General features: G+C 40.3%; 1 protein-coding gene across 13 annotated transcripts in view; it reads right to left on the bottom strand.

The window, feature by feature from the left end:
* The window catches only part of Ank2 (Ankyrin 2), a 114,946-nt gene extending 98,558 nt beyond the window's left edge, over positions 1-16,388 (bottom strand). For 7 of the 13 annotated variants that reach the window (XM_065492762.1, XM_065492760.1, XM_065492761.1 and 4 more), the window contains exons 1-2: positions 16,182-16,388; positions 15,920-16,099 (exon numbers count right to left, since the gene is read on the bottom strand). In XM_065492762.1, the coding sequence (XP_065348834.1) occupies positions 15,920-16,099 (180 nt within the window). In that variant the 5' untranslated portion in view covers positions 16,182-16,388. Of the gene's footprint in view, positions 1-1,813; positions 2,123-15,919; positions 16,100-16,181 lie in introns of those variants that run through there. The other 6 variants (XM_065492771.1, XM_065492773.1, XM_065492769.1 and 3 more) reach the window with 2 other exon arrangements.
* Between the last annotated feature and the right edge of the window lie 257 nt (positions 16,389-16,645).

Here is a 16,645-nt window from a genome sequence, read left to right on the forward strand (position 1 = left end):
ACTGCGGGGCTTTGATTGGCGTTTTGCTCATCCGGATTTGGAACGGGAGCAAAATTCTAAATTCGGTCGTATTGCGCGTGCGGATAAATAAATATCATGCGGATGGACGGTTTATGTTGACAGGGAGTTAGTCAGATGAAGTTAGACATAATCAAAATTATGCTCTAGCTAACAATGAATTTAACAAATAATTTACCGGAACATTATCTTACAAAATAAAAGTTTACCCTAAATTGATTTGATGTATCGAGAAAATTGGAACACTGGGAGTCAGACTCCGCAAAACTTTTATCTTAAAATGTTCGTTTGTTACAGCTCAATGCGACGAGAGTTTACTTTTATAGTTTATTGTTTTAGTAGCAATATGCTTTGTCTGTTCGCCTTTTCTTGCTTTATTTCCTTTTTATATATTTGTTTCGTTATTGTGACTTTTATAAATAAACACTTAGAGCCTACCTGTAAAATGTAAATTTAGTGTTTCACATGTTCTCCAAATTTTAAAACAACTCCATTTTAAGTAAAAAAGTTGTTTTTACAATGGCTACTTCCATAAAACCCGACCAAAAAGTACATCGCGAACTGGAAGCGAGTTATTTAATTCCGGACTGCACCAAAGAATGCAGTCCCCTGTTAAATTTTAATTTTCGCTAGTCAAACAAGATCGTCGGGTGTGTAAGATCAACTCGTAGAAACAAAGAGAGAGATAAAAAAAATCGGCTGCGTGTATTCTATTTCCCTTCTACAATTTTTTATTCGATGTTAACAGTAACAGACTGAAACAGTTGCTGTACAGTACGAGAATGTGTGATATTACAATGTTTGTCTCTTACACCCATTCCTTGTTGTTTGCTAATGAGATTATCTATTGTACAATCAAATTTAAAAATCAAATCCCCCCTCCCATTTGGTTTTTTCCTATTTTTAATTTTTTAATTAAAAAACTCAAATTTACTTTGATTCCAATAATGCAAAACGCGATAAAAAGATAACAATTTAACCAGTTTTCGACAATTTTAACCTTCTTTCCCCTGATCAATGCAAAGAATACCTTTATGAAACAAATAAATGAATGACATTTCTTGAGTATGCGCAAACAGCAGTTTAATTGGTTGAATCAATAATGCACTTGCCGACCCAATTTTAATTGCAGTGAATTGATCCTGATCTTTGAATGAGTGGCATTCATCATTCATGTGACCTGTGAGGCACGTGCATACTTCAGAAAACTCTCATGAGAGCAGAGCAGTGTGTGAGAGAAACAAAGAAATGGGGATGAATGATTGTGTTGTCCTTCGTTTCGACTGACTAACTCAAAATTTATCCCATTGATGATTCCCACGCGTAATTGATATCGGCGAAATCACGCGACACACGAAGATCGGGTTGCGGTTTCAGTGAATACATGTTGTACAATGCAACGATACACGCAGCCGATTTTTTATCTCTCTCTTTGTGCCGACGAGCTGATCTTACACCCGACGATCTCGTTTGACTTGCGAAAATTAATATTTAGCAGGGGACTGCATTCTTTGGTGCAGTCCGGAATTGAATAACTCGCTTCCAACACGCAATGTAATTTTTGGTCGGGTAACTCACGTATCATTTTTCACTTTTTCAGACACAAAAGATGAAACTTAATAAATTGGTTGTCTAAAATGGCCACTACCTTGTCACGCGAGAGCTTTATAATGCTGTAATAGATCAAATATGATATTTTTACCATTTTTACGGCGCAGAGGATTTTCTTTTCAAATTGAAATATTTTTAAAACAGGTTTACACCTGCCTAGTAAATAAAATAGAGGAAAACTCACCGTAGTAGCTTGCGATTTCGCAGCTGTATCAGTCATTGTCGCTTCTTCTTCTTCTTGTACTAGCTAGTGTCTATCAGTGTGCGAATTTCTTCGCGAGTAAAAACCGCCCCCGGAGCACGGGGGCGCGTGTCAAGTCTTTGTGTGTGAGTCGATGCGTTTGGGGGTTGAGGGTACGTTGTGATATCACAGCAGCAACGGCGATCTCGGCGGCGTCGAAAACAGCGCCGGGGGAGCCATGGGCCCTGACTGAGCCTGACTGCGGCCAGGTCCGGAGCGCACTGAGCCTTGCCACCCGTTCGCCGCCGCAGATATATCAACTTTTCTGCACCGCAATGCAGACCCACACACAACACACGTCCAGGGTCCCCTCCGAGGGCCCGGGGGCGTGTCTTGGGGGCGTGGTCTGGGCAACCCGAGTCTCCGCCCTTCGCCGGCGCGCGGTCGAGGCCAACTTTGACCCGGCTTGAACGCCCTTCGGCGGACGCTCTGCCCGATATATGGGAAGGCGAGCGCTTGTAATTTGTCGCCTGGGCAAAAATGTTGCCGGCTTTGCCAATTCTCTCCACGCCGGATTTGTGGCGGGGTGGCTAGGATCAGTCTGCGATGCAGTATTATGTACGAAGAAATTTGTTAGGCAATAAGGCCAATGGATTTTCTATAAACGTCGTTAACCTGCGCAACCGAATTTTTATTTCCATCTAACATAATTTCGTTATTTTTTTTTCTTGATTAACTAAAAAGTAGGTTGCAAACCCGTAATTAGCATCTACCTTTTTTAAATTAAATGATTGCGTATTGTCTTTTTAGGACAAGCCATATTTTCAACTCCACTTCGTTAAGTTTCGTAAAATATTTCGTCACTGAAAACTGGGGCATTTTGGCTGCATTAAATCAATAAAAACAAATAAATTCACAACTTTGACTTGAACTGGGGTTTTAAGTTTCGGAAAAATTATTAAAAAAAAAATAAAAGACCGTACAAGCAAATGGGAAAATTCCAATTTGAAAAATGTTTTAGAACTAAAAAAATAGATCAGGAAAAATAGGATGGTTTAAGAGCCAATTAAATCCCCTGCACCGTATTAGTCTAAATAGTATAAAAAATTATCGTTTTGATTCAACATTAGTTAACTAAAATTGCAAATTAACTGGTGAATAATGAACTTTTGTGAACTTTTGTTAATCAATAAAAATATATTAAAATTTTGTTACTTAAAAAACCTCAGATATTAAATATTACTTAATAAAATTTTTAAAAATTAAAAATCCCCACATGAAAATCTTAAATTAAGCTAGGTGTCATTATTATTATTTTTTGTCATTGGTTTTAATAATGTTATATTAAAACACACTGTTCTTTAAAAACCATAAATAATGGACACAGTCATTAACACCTGACTCGTGTCAATATTTATTTGCAAAGGAATGCTGTTGTAAATGGCATGTTTATTAAGCGAGGGTGACACACATATTTTGAGGCGACTGCAAGTCGGAGGCACGTACCTTTTATTTCACGAATCCGAGTCTAGCTGGCTCGGTTAGAATTACACTGCGAGTGAACGCGAACGAATACAAATGGTGCTCACGGCATTGCAGTGGCGCGTTCTGCCGCCGCCGCGTTTCTTCTGCTCCTGCCCATGTACTAGCAGATGATTGAGCAGATAAATTTATTTGCATCTCGCTCCACTTTTGCTGGCACACCGGCACTACTTGCCAAGGAAACGTTTTTGTTCCGAAAAACTGGGGCGTCTCTGCAGCCGCTGGAGAACGGAACTTTTAAGTGGCAACACCGGCAAAACTAATTTAGCGCGAAGAATGCTAATTTAGAGGGTGAGGCCAAATTTTCTTGTAAATTAACAGTCTCAAACTAACTCGAGCTCCGCTATGAGGGTGGCAATTTTAACTAATAAATTTATGAGCCGCATGGAAATACAATTATGGCGTTTTCTTAAACGTGCTGAGATGAGAAATAATGTCTTGAACTAATGGGTTCTCAACTTTAATGTGTTAAGCAAGTTTTCCTTGATTTATTCATAACAGTTTTACTATATTTTAAACCGGGGGTCACATGATTATTAACAATATCGATCGCTCGAGATCTACCCTGACGCCAGGACAAGATTTTTACCTGTTGAGATGGTCCTTTTCTGATCTCAGGGGTGTCCCCCAGCATGTTACAAAGATAAATTTTGCAATTTTGATTTTTTCACTATTTATAGCTTAACTAAAAAATACCATTTTGTAACCTTTAACCCTCAATTTCGAAAAAACTTAATAGTTTCACCCCCTGAATTTTCTAGGCATGTTACGCACACTTAGGGCATCATTTAACCTATATACTAACCAAAAATTAAATTGGTGACTACTTAGACATTCTCAATTTTGTAATCTCGGAGAGGCTGATTTTCCCAGATTTCCCCCTGATTTTCCGGGAAAAATGCCTCAAATTATTCTGTCAACTTAGAAATTTGGACACCTCTACAGCACCCTATCAACATACTGAAAAATCAAAATGGCGGCGCGAAGAAAAAAGTTCAAAAATTGATGATTTTGGAAACACCCACTGATGTTTACCTGTTCATAGTCGCAATTAAGTTCATCATTTTGTCATGTAAAGGTCATCGTTGAAAATTTTATTTGCACTTAAATTAAAGGTTTCAATATACAGAGACGGGGGATATCGAGTCAATTGTTATAGCTAATAATTTCACCAAACAAAAGCATGTCAAACGTTTTAAATCAGATTAACCAGACTGTCGCCTTTCCTAGTCACTCGTCTCCTTTAAAGATAGACTAATATCTCATTATCGGTGCTGCAAATAGGCTTGCTCGTCGACAGCTAATTAGACGGAGTAGTGTGCCTTCAGATGGTGCCAGATTTCCAATCGATCCATATGGAGGCGGTTTGCACGTCGGAATCATAGTTCCTGCCAGAAATAAACGCCGCGGGAGGCAAGGGGGTGGCATGTGTGTGCGTTGCAGAGCAATTAATTAAGAAAGGCGCACAGGAGCTACTTAATAATAGAGCTTGCAGAGATGAAGTCTAGCTCTCGCTCGTATCGAGTCGCTGGGACGGGGGACCACGCCTGTTTGTTTGGCGATGAGCTAATGAGAGGACACAAAGCAGCGAGTGCTGCGCCGGCTTTGAGGGTATTAATTAGAGTGAGGCAGGGCGAGATGGATAGAGTGACACCAAGGTCGTCCCGTGACCCCGTGCTCTCAGCCAGCCAGAACTCGCTCGCGACGCGCGCTGCGCACACCGCAGGCTTTTCTCTCGCCGCGAACGCTTTAATTTTACACCGTGAATGCGTATGTAACGAAAGCAATCGATATCGACACAATTATGATGCCTTTCTATAGAGCAGTGCGTTGAACCCGTTCATCTCTTTTAGGTTTGCACGTGTATGAGTTAAAGAAAACTCTACGAAATAGGAATGAATTATTTTCGTCCCAGTTTTCTGCAAAATTAAAAAATAATAATCAATGCCCTAAGTTAGTGATTGTCTTATTTTTAGATACAAACAAAATCAATAAATACCATTTCAGGACTCAATTTTTTTAATGTTCTCTATTATTTGTTATTTTCGTAAAGATTATCAGGACCATAATTTATTAATTATTATAGATGACTTGTGGATTTTTAAGAATCTCCAACTAAAATACATAATATTATAGTTTAGTAGGCTGATGGTGAAACCGCAACCGCCTGTGCTGAAGCAGTGCTCTTGATTTGTCCTTCTCGCAGTCACGTGACGCTTTACTTTATAATTTTCCACGCACAGACACGGCTTTGAGTTAATATCCTCCTTTAAAGCTGTCTTGCTTGATGACAACATGCAGTTTGAATGTTTTTTTCCCGATGGCAAATTAGGTGACGTCATAGGAGTAAAAAAGGCAACAGGATGGGACCTCGTGTACTCTTTTGCATTGTTAATTTTTATCGGGTGGTATAAATAAGGATTAAATATGAGAATAACCTACTCGAGCGGTGGAGGCTTCATAAATTCAGAAAAATTTAGCTACAAGCACTATAAATTGTAATAAATTTCAAAATTAATGATTTCATTACCTTGAAATCAAATTTAAAATTGAGATAATTATACTCTCGTTGAAGAATTGATTTTTTTATTTGTTTATTATAATTACAAAATAGATTATGCTTTTGTATCTTTCTTAAATGAGTTACAATTTGCGCATTATTCTACATAAATAATCTACGAGGTCTAAATTCACGTTCAAGGAAAAGACTGCGATTGTTGCGGTGTCTGGTGGGGTCGGTCAGTCGGGAGAGCAGCTGCCGGAGTGAGCACCAACGCTGAGCGTGTTGAGTGAGTGGTGCAGACCCAAGCGACTGCAGTATCGATCCGTGAACCAAAAGTGCCTTGCTTGGCGTGGCCATCGTTGGCGCTCCGTTTACCATTACCCGCTTAAAGCAAGTCGCTGTTTGCTGATATTGCCAATAAAAAAGGGACAAAACGACTGAATTTCGCGTGCCTGGCATTTCGCTGCCCACCATTTCCCCTCGGACAAATATAATGTTATTCGATATTCGCATTTCCATTTTCTGGAGTCATTGGGAGTTTTTTTCCAAGATACAGCCAATATCTAAGCATAGGCCTAAACAGAAAATTTTACGCAATTCCCTTATTCCACAGAAAATCCTTTTCACACATTATGAATAAAGCAATCAGTAAAAATTCTTGCGGAAACGTTGCAATTTTAATAACCATCTCGTGAGTTATTCTTGTAGCAATATTAGCCTTGGATGAAATTGAACATCAAACCAACCAGTTTGGTGCTGTTGCTGCTCTCGACCTATTTAATTAAATTCCTCTTGGCTTAGACGAGTCTGGGCGAGATCAAGCGTGACTAATTTCCATTTGCACACGAGAACCTGCCTAATTAAATTTTTCTCAAATTATTCAGCAAACGTGACCGCTGCACCGTGATATATGCTAATGCCTCGCGTATCGACTTTTTAAGCGAAGGTTTGGCATGACGAGAGCGAATAACCAGTCTGGCAGACACTCGGACAGAGCACAACCGCAGTGTCTTACGTAATTCTCACAAGTCGCGAGACCGCTTTCTGCACTCGAATCGTTTGCTTTCATGTACGTACTGCTTTTGGCCGGGTGGAAGAGTTACTGGCCACCATTACTTCCAGCCTAGAAAGTTCAGAAAATGGCAAGGGGCGACCATCGTATCTAGGGCACGCTTTGTGCAGCGACAAAAAAATGTTTCAAAGTGTTTCGGAATGGGGAACAACAATTTCTGGCCTAACATCAGTCTCTGCATTATAAAAGATTGTTATTATAAAATTAATTAATTTTTTCATCTTTTATACGCCATGGCGTGTCTAGCAGTGTGCAGTTTTTGCCATTCTCATAGCTTTTGAACCCGAGATTTGGAGATTTCGCGAAACACAGAATGTCTCGTAAAATAAAAAAACATCACCTAATTTCATGTATGTAAATTTGGAACCATTCATAAATTTCCAGAACCCCTGAGTTTTTCCAAAATTATTATTAGATTAGAAACCATTGCGGTTGGAGTGGCGCTGGTGACCTTTGACCTTGACCTAAACATCAGATCTGGTGTAAGTTCGATCGATCTCGACGAAAGGAATCGAAAGCCCCCCTTTTTTAAATTGTGGTCTCGAAGTTTTTCAAAATTGTTCCGTAAATGCCGGAAAATTTTATTTTTTTCGAAATATTTCATCACTCAATCTACTAATAGTCTGATTTCTGGTGTAAATATCATCGATTTTGCTAGACCTGATGCCAATTTTGTCCATTTCGTCTTGGGAGTAAATTTTAACCAATTTATTTGACCATCTTTTATTCGACCATTGTAGGTTGTTGAATGGCGAATTCATACCAGAGGCCAGGCATGAAGATGCACGTGCAGTGACCAAGACAGCCCCCATTAGCAATTTAATTTGCCCGAATGAGTCAGAGGGTCGCTCACTCAAAAGTCGAACTCGAACCGTCTATTTCCTCTGTTGTAAAAGGGTCGCACCGAGTAGCGCGATTGCCTCTTTGAAGTTTCGTTTGACGCCGAGGAGCGAGCGTGTTTGCCTCGGCGACGCACGAGAAGTTGACTCAATGTCTGGTCGCAATTGAGGCATACATACACGCCGCACAAGAGTATTATTCGCGGGTGGTGCAGGAACTGGGCACAATCGGAGAAAGGGCTGGTAGCGGAAAGGTGTGAAAGAGAATCTACACGCACGTGTTTGATTTTTGCTCACGAGTGCGCACAATCTCTTTTTTTACTGCAACCACGAGAAACATCACACCACCTTGAGAAAAAGTAACTCGTGCATGCACAATGCGTACATTTTTAGTTATTCTTTGCTTATTTTCCAAAATACAACTTGCTTATTGAATGGATATTTTATGACTCGCTGATCCGTAATAAAGTACTATTTATAAATTTAAATTTAAGCTGACAAATTGTATCAAATAACAGCTCGCCTTCCTTCCTTCATGCCGCATTGCTGCTTAACAAAAATAGTTATTAAGACTGATATCTAATTTCATGACATTTTTCTTTCTCACGAAATAGGGCGACAAACACGAGGCTCAAAATTGACAGTTTCTTGCTCTTCAGACCGTATATATTATTTTGATTCAAAATCGTATAATGTTGAAACCCGATCTATACGGCTAGTGCGTAAAATGGGCTCCGGTTTCTTTTATATATTTGGTGCGATCCGGCGCCCGGGTGTGCGAAATCACTGCCGCTGATTCTCACACTCGCCACGAATTCGAATAGAAATCCAAGTCTAGCTCGTGAGAAAGGTCGAAAGTCGATCGCAGCAGAACTGCCTTTTGGCTTTGCGAACGCTGCTTTTCCTTGCCTCTCGTCGCTTCGACTCACTCTCGGAATTAGACAAAATCCGTGCCTCTACGAGGGTGAGTCGCTCAAACGGTCGACTAGGGGTGCGAGCCATCTCGTGGGGCCACCTCCAAGCTCCACGATTCGCAGCGAATAACACGCTAAAGGAAAAGTAAGAAACAAAAGAGATCATCCGGAACTGATTTACTGATTTTACACGAGATCATAAAATCTGTACAGTTTTTAAAATAATTTTTAATATTCCAAAACTTATAAATATTTGCTGAGAAACTAATCACGAACTGATTGTAGAGCAAAAATTTACTGTCAAATTTCATTTTCGAAATTTTTACGCATTTTGTATTTTGTGCCATATCCAGGTTGCTGCAGACTGAAAAAACTGCTTCTTCTAGTATGCCACGAAATGGGGTTCGCATGGGCGGAGGCAGTATACCCTTTCATTTGAAGTGGATCGAAGAGACGAGACAACAATGTTGCAAAAAAAGTGATTTCGATTGCGTCATATTGTTTAGGGGGAGATTTATATCTACAGAAGAAGCTTAAGTCGGATTTTATATCACCAATTAGAATGGATTTATTATAATTTTTCTGATAACTACGATGGACAGGAAAAAACTATGCCTGCAAATTTTCAAAATCTAAAAGAATTTTGACAGTCGTTTCTCAAGTATGTACGCAATTTGATTTGATTTCATGCATTTTAAAGCGGAAAATCCTAATAAAGCAGATTCCTTTTCTGCTAGAATTAGATTCAACGGCGTGTACATTAGTTCCAAAAAGCACGGAATGCAAGCGTTCAGCACCAACGTCGGAAGCGGAAAACGTGCGATTTCGCATCATGTTCGCTCTCCGTGCAGCAGCGTAATGAGTTGCTCGCAATGCGAATAATTACGGCGGGTCGTGGGTGTTGGTTGGCCGACTCGTGTGCCAGATGCATAAATGAATGCGCCGGAGATGCTCATCTGCACACAGGAAACAATCATCTGCATGGAAAAAGAGCCCAAGGCGAATGAATAGCAAAAAGAGCAGAATATAACGGCGGAACTGCGCTCGAATAAAGTCTCTTCCCTACTCCGCTGAACGTGAGTGCGCGCACACACACACACGAATTTAAAACCTCCGTCAAGAAGTTCTTTGATGAAAAAAGACTCGCTTATAGAAGCCACGAAAGAGAGTATTGAAGCGGTGCTGTGACAATTTAAAGTTGGATAGTTAAATTGAAATTTATGGATGACTGCTAGTAAATTGTAAAATCTATATATTAGTCAAATAATTGAGAGTTAGTGCCACTGGTGCAGTTTTTTGTGTCACATATTTTAATATTAGAGGTTGAAATGAAGGATATAAGATATTTTCAAAAGGTGAGGACTTTGTCTCCCTGCTTGAAATCTTATTTTATTTCACAACAAAGAGTTTCCCCAAAAATTTCATACATCCTTGGATAGAAGAGAGAAATCGCAATCTTCCTAGAAAATATGGTCAAGCGCTGTAAATTTTGGAGAATATTGGCCAAATTTTAGTAAAGGTTCCTCTTTTGATTATTGCACATTGAAGGACATAATATTGTCAAAACTTACTTTTTGAAGCCAACAAAAATCTAATTATTTTCAATTGTTGTCTTGCTTAATTCTATCCATTTTATTTATTTATTATCAGTTTAAGCTGGATAATAACTTTCTGTCAGCAGCAAGGTAATTAAGTAAGCTGTAATATTGACGCCACCTGCAGAAGGAAGAACAAATTACTGCCGCCGCACGCGTATCAAGTTACAAAACACGAGCTTGGACAAGCCGACATATCATTTTTATTTAAAATCCCCGCAGTAGCCGAGCCGCTCACTTAATGCACACCTATGTTTGCACTTTACACGCATTAAACAGAAATGCAAACGAGTCTCGCCGTGCGAGATGAGTTGACACATTATTTGTGCAACTCCTTCGACGCCAATTAATGAAATTCAGCGGGCCGCGTGAGTTAGAGCCTCATTCGGCGCTTCTTGCGAAATTCCTAATTGAATCTGCGCCGGCCAGGCGAGAGATGCAAATGAGTTGGGCAAACACGGCCAGATAAGGGCATCGTGCGCGGCAGCGCCTTTTTGAACTTGAAACGTGCTGCGGAAAAATTGCAACGCTCAGATTCGCGTTTCGCGGAATGCCGCATTACCACCGAGACGCAGGTGGAGAATTTTTCACGAATTTCACTCCACTTGAAGAATTTTTATGGGATGAGAGCATTGGGCAAGGTCATTAACGTGAATGGCTGGTGCAAAAGTATTTTTTAACATGCCAAAATCTGAAAATCTCCATTTTTTCTAATATACAGAAAAGTGACATATCTTTCACGAAATTTTATTTCTGGGACGTTCTGCTCAGTTTGTAATAACTTGTTAAACTTGAATAGTTTTTGTAAAATCTAGTTACTTTTCAAGTGAAAAATTTAATTCCATTTTATTTTCGAAAATGGGGAAAATGGCAATTTGAGCTAATTTTTTTCCAATTCAATATAAGAATTTTTATGAAAAATATCCTTTAATTGTTAAATATCAAAATAATGTAGTTTTTTGTTATTGAATATTTCTGGTTAGTGAAATTTTCTTCAGGACATAATGCATGATCATTATAAAGTTGAGTTTTAAATGTATTTCAATCAGAAAATATTTTAGAGTAATTCCAGAATATGATTCTGAATCTTTTGAATTTAAGAAAATCTTATTTCATCAGTTGCTATACAGACATCTTGTATAATCCAAACGCATGTGAGTGGCATTTGACCTTTGTTCCCAGAAATAAACATTCCAATTAGTTCCTCTTTCCGTCACAAGCCACTCTCTTTGTATACCCTCTTCCCGCAAGAATAGAGTGTGTCTCCACTTAATTCCGAAGGCACGCATTACTGCAAATTATCCAGCGCCTGAGATCCAATTTCACGAATCACCGCTCGCCGCCGGCGCGTCTACGTCTCGGCTGAAAATCAATACAATTGCTCCTGTAGACGCTTCGATTTGCAACGCAGGTGCGCTCACGGGTGAAATTTCCACCGTGTCGTGATACTAAACTTACACTCTGCGAACACTGACCAACCCAATATGGACAGCACGCCGGGTGTGTGGCGCACGTCTTCGTCCTCTCATTGAGCACGCCCTGAGTCGGGGCCATTTTTAGCACTTCCGCCAAATGGTTCCGACAAACACTGTTCTATGACCACTTTGGTGTCTGCACCGCTTGCTTAAGTGGTAGCTCATTCGAGAAATCAGCATATGGTCGCCAGATTGATTACATTAAAAATATATATTCCGTTTTAGAGGCGAGGCTTTGTCTCGAAATATTTAGGAGTTTACAGCACGTAGGATATAATGGGAAACCCAGTAAAATCCTTGTTGCCGTTGCATAAGACAATCCTTATAGATCGAGTCAAAGCAAAAATTTTCCAAGTAAATTTTACTGAGAAAGTGTCTGCAAATATTTTTTGTGAATTTCAAATATAGCAAACAACACTATTTCCCTACTGGAAATGTTATTTTTACAAAGCAAACTAGTCCCCCGTCACAAGGCACTCACCGCTGGTTAGGAATCAAAAGCTGCCGCAAAAAAATGGTAAAAACTGTAAATTTTAGACTTATAACTTGTAAAATTTAAATTTTGATTACGGCTTGGTTCTCATCCGATTGTTGCACGCTGTGGATGTAGAGTTAAATTGTCTAAAAAATCATCAACTCAAACGTCCGCATTGTGATGCCAACAGTGAGAAATCATTTCAATTCGTGCCTTTTTTTCTCTTTTTTTACCGACATAACGGATTTTAAATTAAGTCGTTTTTTAATTGGATGGGATTTGGTGGTTGGTTTAACGTTTGCGTTGATTCCCCATTAAAAATGCTGCACAATCATCCTTTTAAATTAACGGGTTGGCGTGCTTTAAAAATGTGGAACTGGAAGTAAGATTTTTGGATGATTTCTATTCGGCTTGTGTGTATTAAATTCGATTTTATTTAAAAATACAAGTAACAGTTAGAGTGATAATGATTGACCATATCTTTGGAGCATTAAGATAGCTTTAAATTGATGATTTTGAACATTTTAATCAATTTGAACTGTTTTTAACTGTTTTAAAGACACGATTTTTCCAAAATCAATAATTAATATTTAATATTCTCACCGGAGGATGACACACATATGAACAGAGACTCGAGAATCTCATCAACTTTTCATCCGCTGCTTCTTTTGCACAGAGGTCAACACAGAGTTTGGAACAATTTTTTATCGCTCGCAACAATTTATCAAGCTGTCGGGATTTATTTACGGCGCCGACTGCTTATCAGCACGAGTGCCGTCCGAGTGCGGCGCAGCGCCGGTTTTTATGTGAAATCACGACATGCAGCAGGGCATTCAGAGTACATTTACGGAATTTCAGATTTTATTCACGTTCGGCTCGAACAGCAATAATCAGCGAGCAAGGCAGCAGAGTGCGAGACAGACACTTGTACTTGCTCCGCGCGCGCTCATGCATATTCATCGATGCGCCAGTGGAGAAATAAATGTTTATAAAAAGCCCTACGTGGAGAGATGCAACCTGCATGACAACGATATCTCACCACTCTGGCAGAGTGAGCTTCGTCCGTCCGCCCGGCCGTCGGTGGTAATGACCGAAATGACGTCACCACAGCTGATTCTCGCTCGGGCACAATATTTTACAGCTCGAAAGGCTGCGCTCGGCTCAATAAAAGGCAATGAGAAAAATGCATCTCGCGGCTCTTTCCAGCCTCCCACGCCTTCTCAAGAAAACATCTGGCCGAATCGGTTGTAAAATAAAGGCTTCGTTAACAATGAATCGCTTGATTTCGCCCAGTGGATTGGACGCACACGCCACTCTCCGAGCCGTGATCGTCCAGATTAGACCGGATTATTTGAAATTTCTCCTCGGGATGCTGATTTGACAGCTATTTTTATTGCTCTCCTTCGCTCTTCTAATTGTGCGATTTTAATGGCTTTATTGCTCATCGTCGTCACGAAAAAAATCCCATTCGCTTTCGGCTTACAAGTCAATATTAGACCACGGCCATTTTCATTTAAAGTTTCAAAAAATAACTATTTGATTTGATTAAAAAAATTCAGATTTGCTTGAAATTATCAAAGATTTCACTTTTTTAAATTTATGAAACCTGAAAATGAAGAGGCTGATTAGAGCCATTGTTAAGAAGCGTATGTTTGTCAGCAGGCTATTATAATTGATTCTATGATCACCCCAGAAACCTTTTAATAGCCACATCAATCATCATGTTTACACAACATTCTGACACGTATAAACACCATTCTTCTGATTCCTGTTAATATTGTACTTTTGATTTGAACCGTACTTCTCACACCTAATTCGTAACAGGATTATTTTCTCGATGCAATTAAATATCAAAACAGTAAGACGTGAATCGTAGTTTAAATCATCGGCTGATTTGAAATTTTCAGGATTTTTACTTCCAGAAAAATTAATTTTTCAGTCGAATCATAAAAATTCATGGTTTTTGCACAGTGAAAAAGATGTTTTATAGCCTCAGTGACACACGAAATTCACGATGAGGACTCTATGCTGCCGTGTTGAATTTAAATAATTTCCGAGTGCTTCCGTGGCCACGTTAAGAGTCACAAGAGTGACGTGGCCGTGCGCAACAATAATTCGGCGCGGCAAATTAACGCTAAATGCAGCCGGCGACATTCGACAAACAAACGCGGCCTGGGTGTGCAGATGCGAAACAATGGCAGCAGTAAACAGAACATACGCGCGTTTGTGTGTTGTTTGCCGAGAGAGACGTAAAGAGTCACGGCATGCAACGAACGAGAAACGCACGATGATCTCATCTCTTCCAATCCTACCATGCCGCTGCGTAATCTGATCGATGCCGTACAAAATAATTCGATATAAATTATGTGAAATGTTTTTCCTCGTCGGCGGCCGCGGCGAACACAACATTACGTTTAATGCCGCGCGGCTTTTGCGATTATTCGACGTTTTATTGCCCGTGCACAGTAACAGCAGCGCAGGCGGCTTTCGAATGAGGATAAACGTCAGTGCCAGCCAGCATCACCGACAAAGAGGCATTATTTATTATAATTAAGCGGCGCCTCCATTAAGTAGGGCGTTGGTTGGAAGTGCGCGAATTGGGTGCGATTATCTAATTTCGCTGGTGACCTATGAAGTCTCCCTATTGAAACAATGTGCTATTACGAGCAATCAACCTCGTGGCAGATAAATTTTTGTTGCTTGCATTAAATAATATCTTGTAGTTGCTAAATAAAAATGAAATTTAATTTTCTGAAGGGACAAATTTAACTCATCAAATAGTATGGTTACAACAAATCTCGTTTATTTAAAAATTGACGCATGATTGGATTAGTGACTTGAATGCTTGAACTAAAGATTTAAGTGATCAGTACAGCTTTGAGTAAGACGCACCATAAATACTACTCAGTGTGACAGCCTTTTAATCAATCCAAGTCCCCAAGATAATTATCTCCGAATTTACTTTCACCGAGTCAGTGCAATGAGTGTGCGTCGCCCGTTTTCCTCCTCCCTTTGATTGAATAATCGGTCTGACTGGAGCCGCGCGGACAACAAGGAAATAATTGGCCCCTTTCGCTTTCCGGCAGTTTCCCATTGTGGAGTATTTTGTGTGTGATTTGTCAGCGGCGTGAGCCCAGCCGGACCAAATTGCCGGCTCTTTTGACGTCACATCCTTGCAAATATTACGAGCACAATCGACCGGCCTCGTTGCCAAACATCTTTTTTTTTAAATAAATCACTTAAAAAGATAAATAATCCAAAATCAACTAATTAATTATTTTTCCGATAGTTGGGATAGGAATTAATTACTGCCGGCTTTCCGTTGATTAGCTGCTTTTCTCGCACGGCGTGCACTCGCCGCAATGGAAACCTGTTTTCAACCGAAAAGTTACATGGAGAATCTTCAAGTGCGCGTATGTACTACGTGGCCCTGGTCGATTCGAGCAGTGATATCATGTTGCGCCCAATGGCCCTTTTCATATACACACAACAATTGTGCGAAGCCAGGCGGAGCGGAATTTTATTTTAATACGACCACCGATATTATAGCAAGCAAATGGTTCTGACCTCAAAGCAGTGAAAAATCAAAAGAAAATATTATTTAAATGACACATTTGACACAATTGATTTATTTTTTTGCAAAACGTAGCGCGAAAAATAAATACGAATAAATAAGAATATTTAATGAGCCTACCTGTTGTTGCTGCTCTTGGAGCTTGGGCAGCTCATCTTCGTCTTCTTTTTCTTCTTCTTCGTCGTCGTCGTGCTTCGAGTTGCCGTTGAGCTGCGGCGCCGATATTGGGCCGACGCCGTTTGAGTCCAGCTGCACCTTGAGGACGGCGTCGACGATCGACTCCTCCTCGTCCACGGGCATCTGTCCGACAGCGTCAGTCAATTAAGCAAGTCAGACACCGTGGAAAATAATATAAATTTTTTTCTCCCGCATCTCGACTTACCTTGTTACTTTTCTCTGCTTGAAAGGGTTACTGCTGACGACCGGCTCGATTTTGTGTGTTGCTGATGACCGCGCACAGACGAGAACTGTCACATTACCCGCGTATATCACTGAGAATTCGGACCGATTGGGGGCGGGGGTGTGCCGCCGCCGTCGCGGATTTGCAGAACTGTCAAGAGTCAAGAAACTGGAGAGTGAGCGGAGAGCCGAATTTCAAGCAATCAAGCGGCCAAGCCGGCGGGGGAGGGGAGCACCGTTGCTCATCAGCATCGAACCCCCCTCTGTCGGCGCTTTTACAAACCCGCGGATGCTGCCGGAGATGAGTTAAAGGGCCCAAAAAGCTTGGTTCCTAGTTAGGGGTGGGAAAATGTGTGGTTTAAAACTTAGAAAGTTTCGCTGGATTCTCTGGTTCAATTAGAACCAACAATATGACTGGCGTATTTTTTCAAATTCCATTGTTGTCAA

The sequence above is a fragment of the Cloeon dipterum genome, chromosome X (genome assembly GCF_949628265.1).
Source record: "Cloeon dipterum chromosome X, ieCloDipt1.1, whole genome shotgun sequence".
Lineage (NCBI taxonomy): Eukaryota > Metazoa > Arthropoda > Insecta > Ephemeroptera > Baetidae > Cloeon > Cloeon dipterum.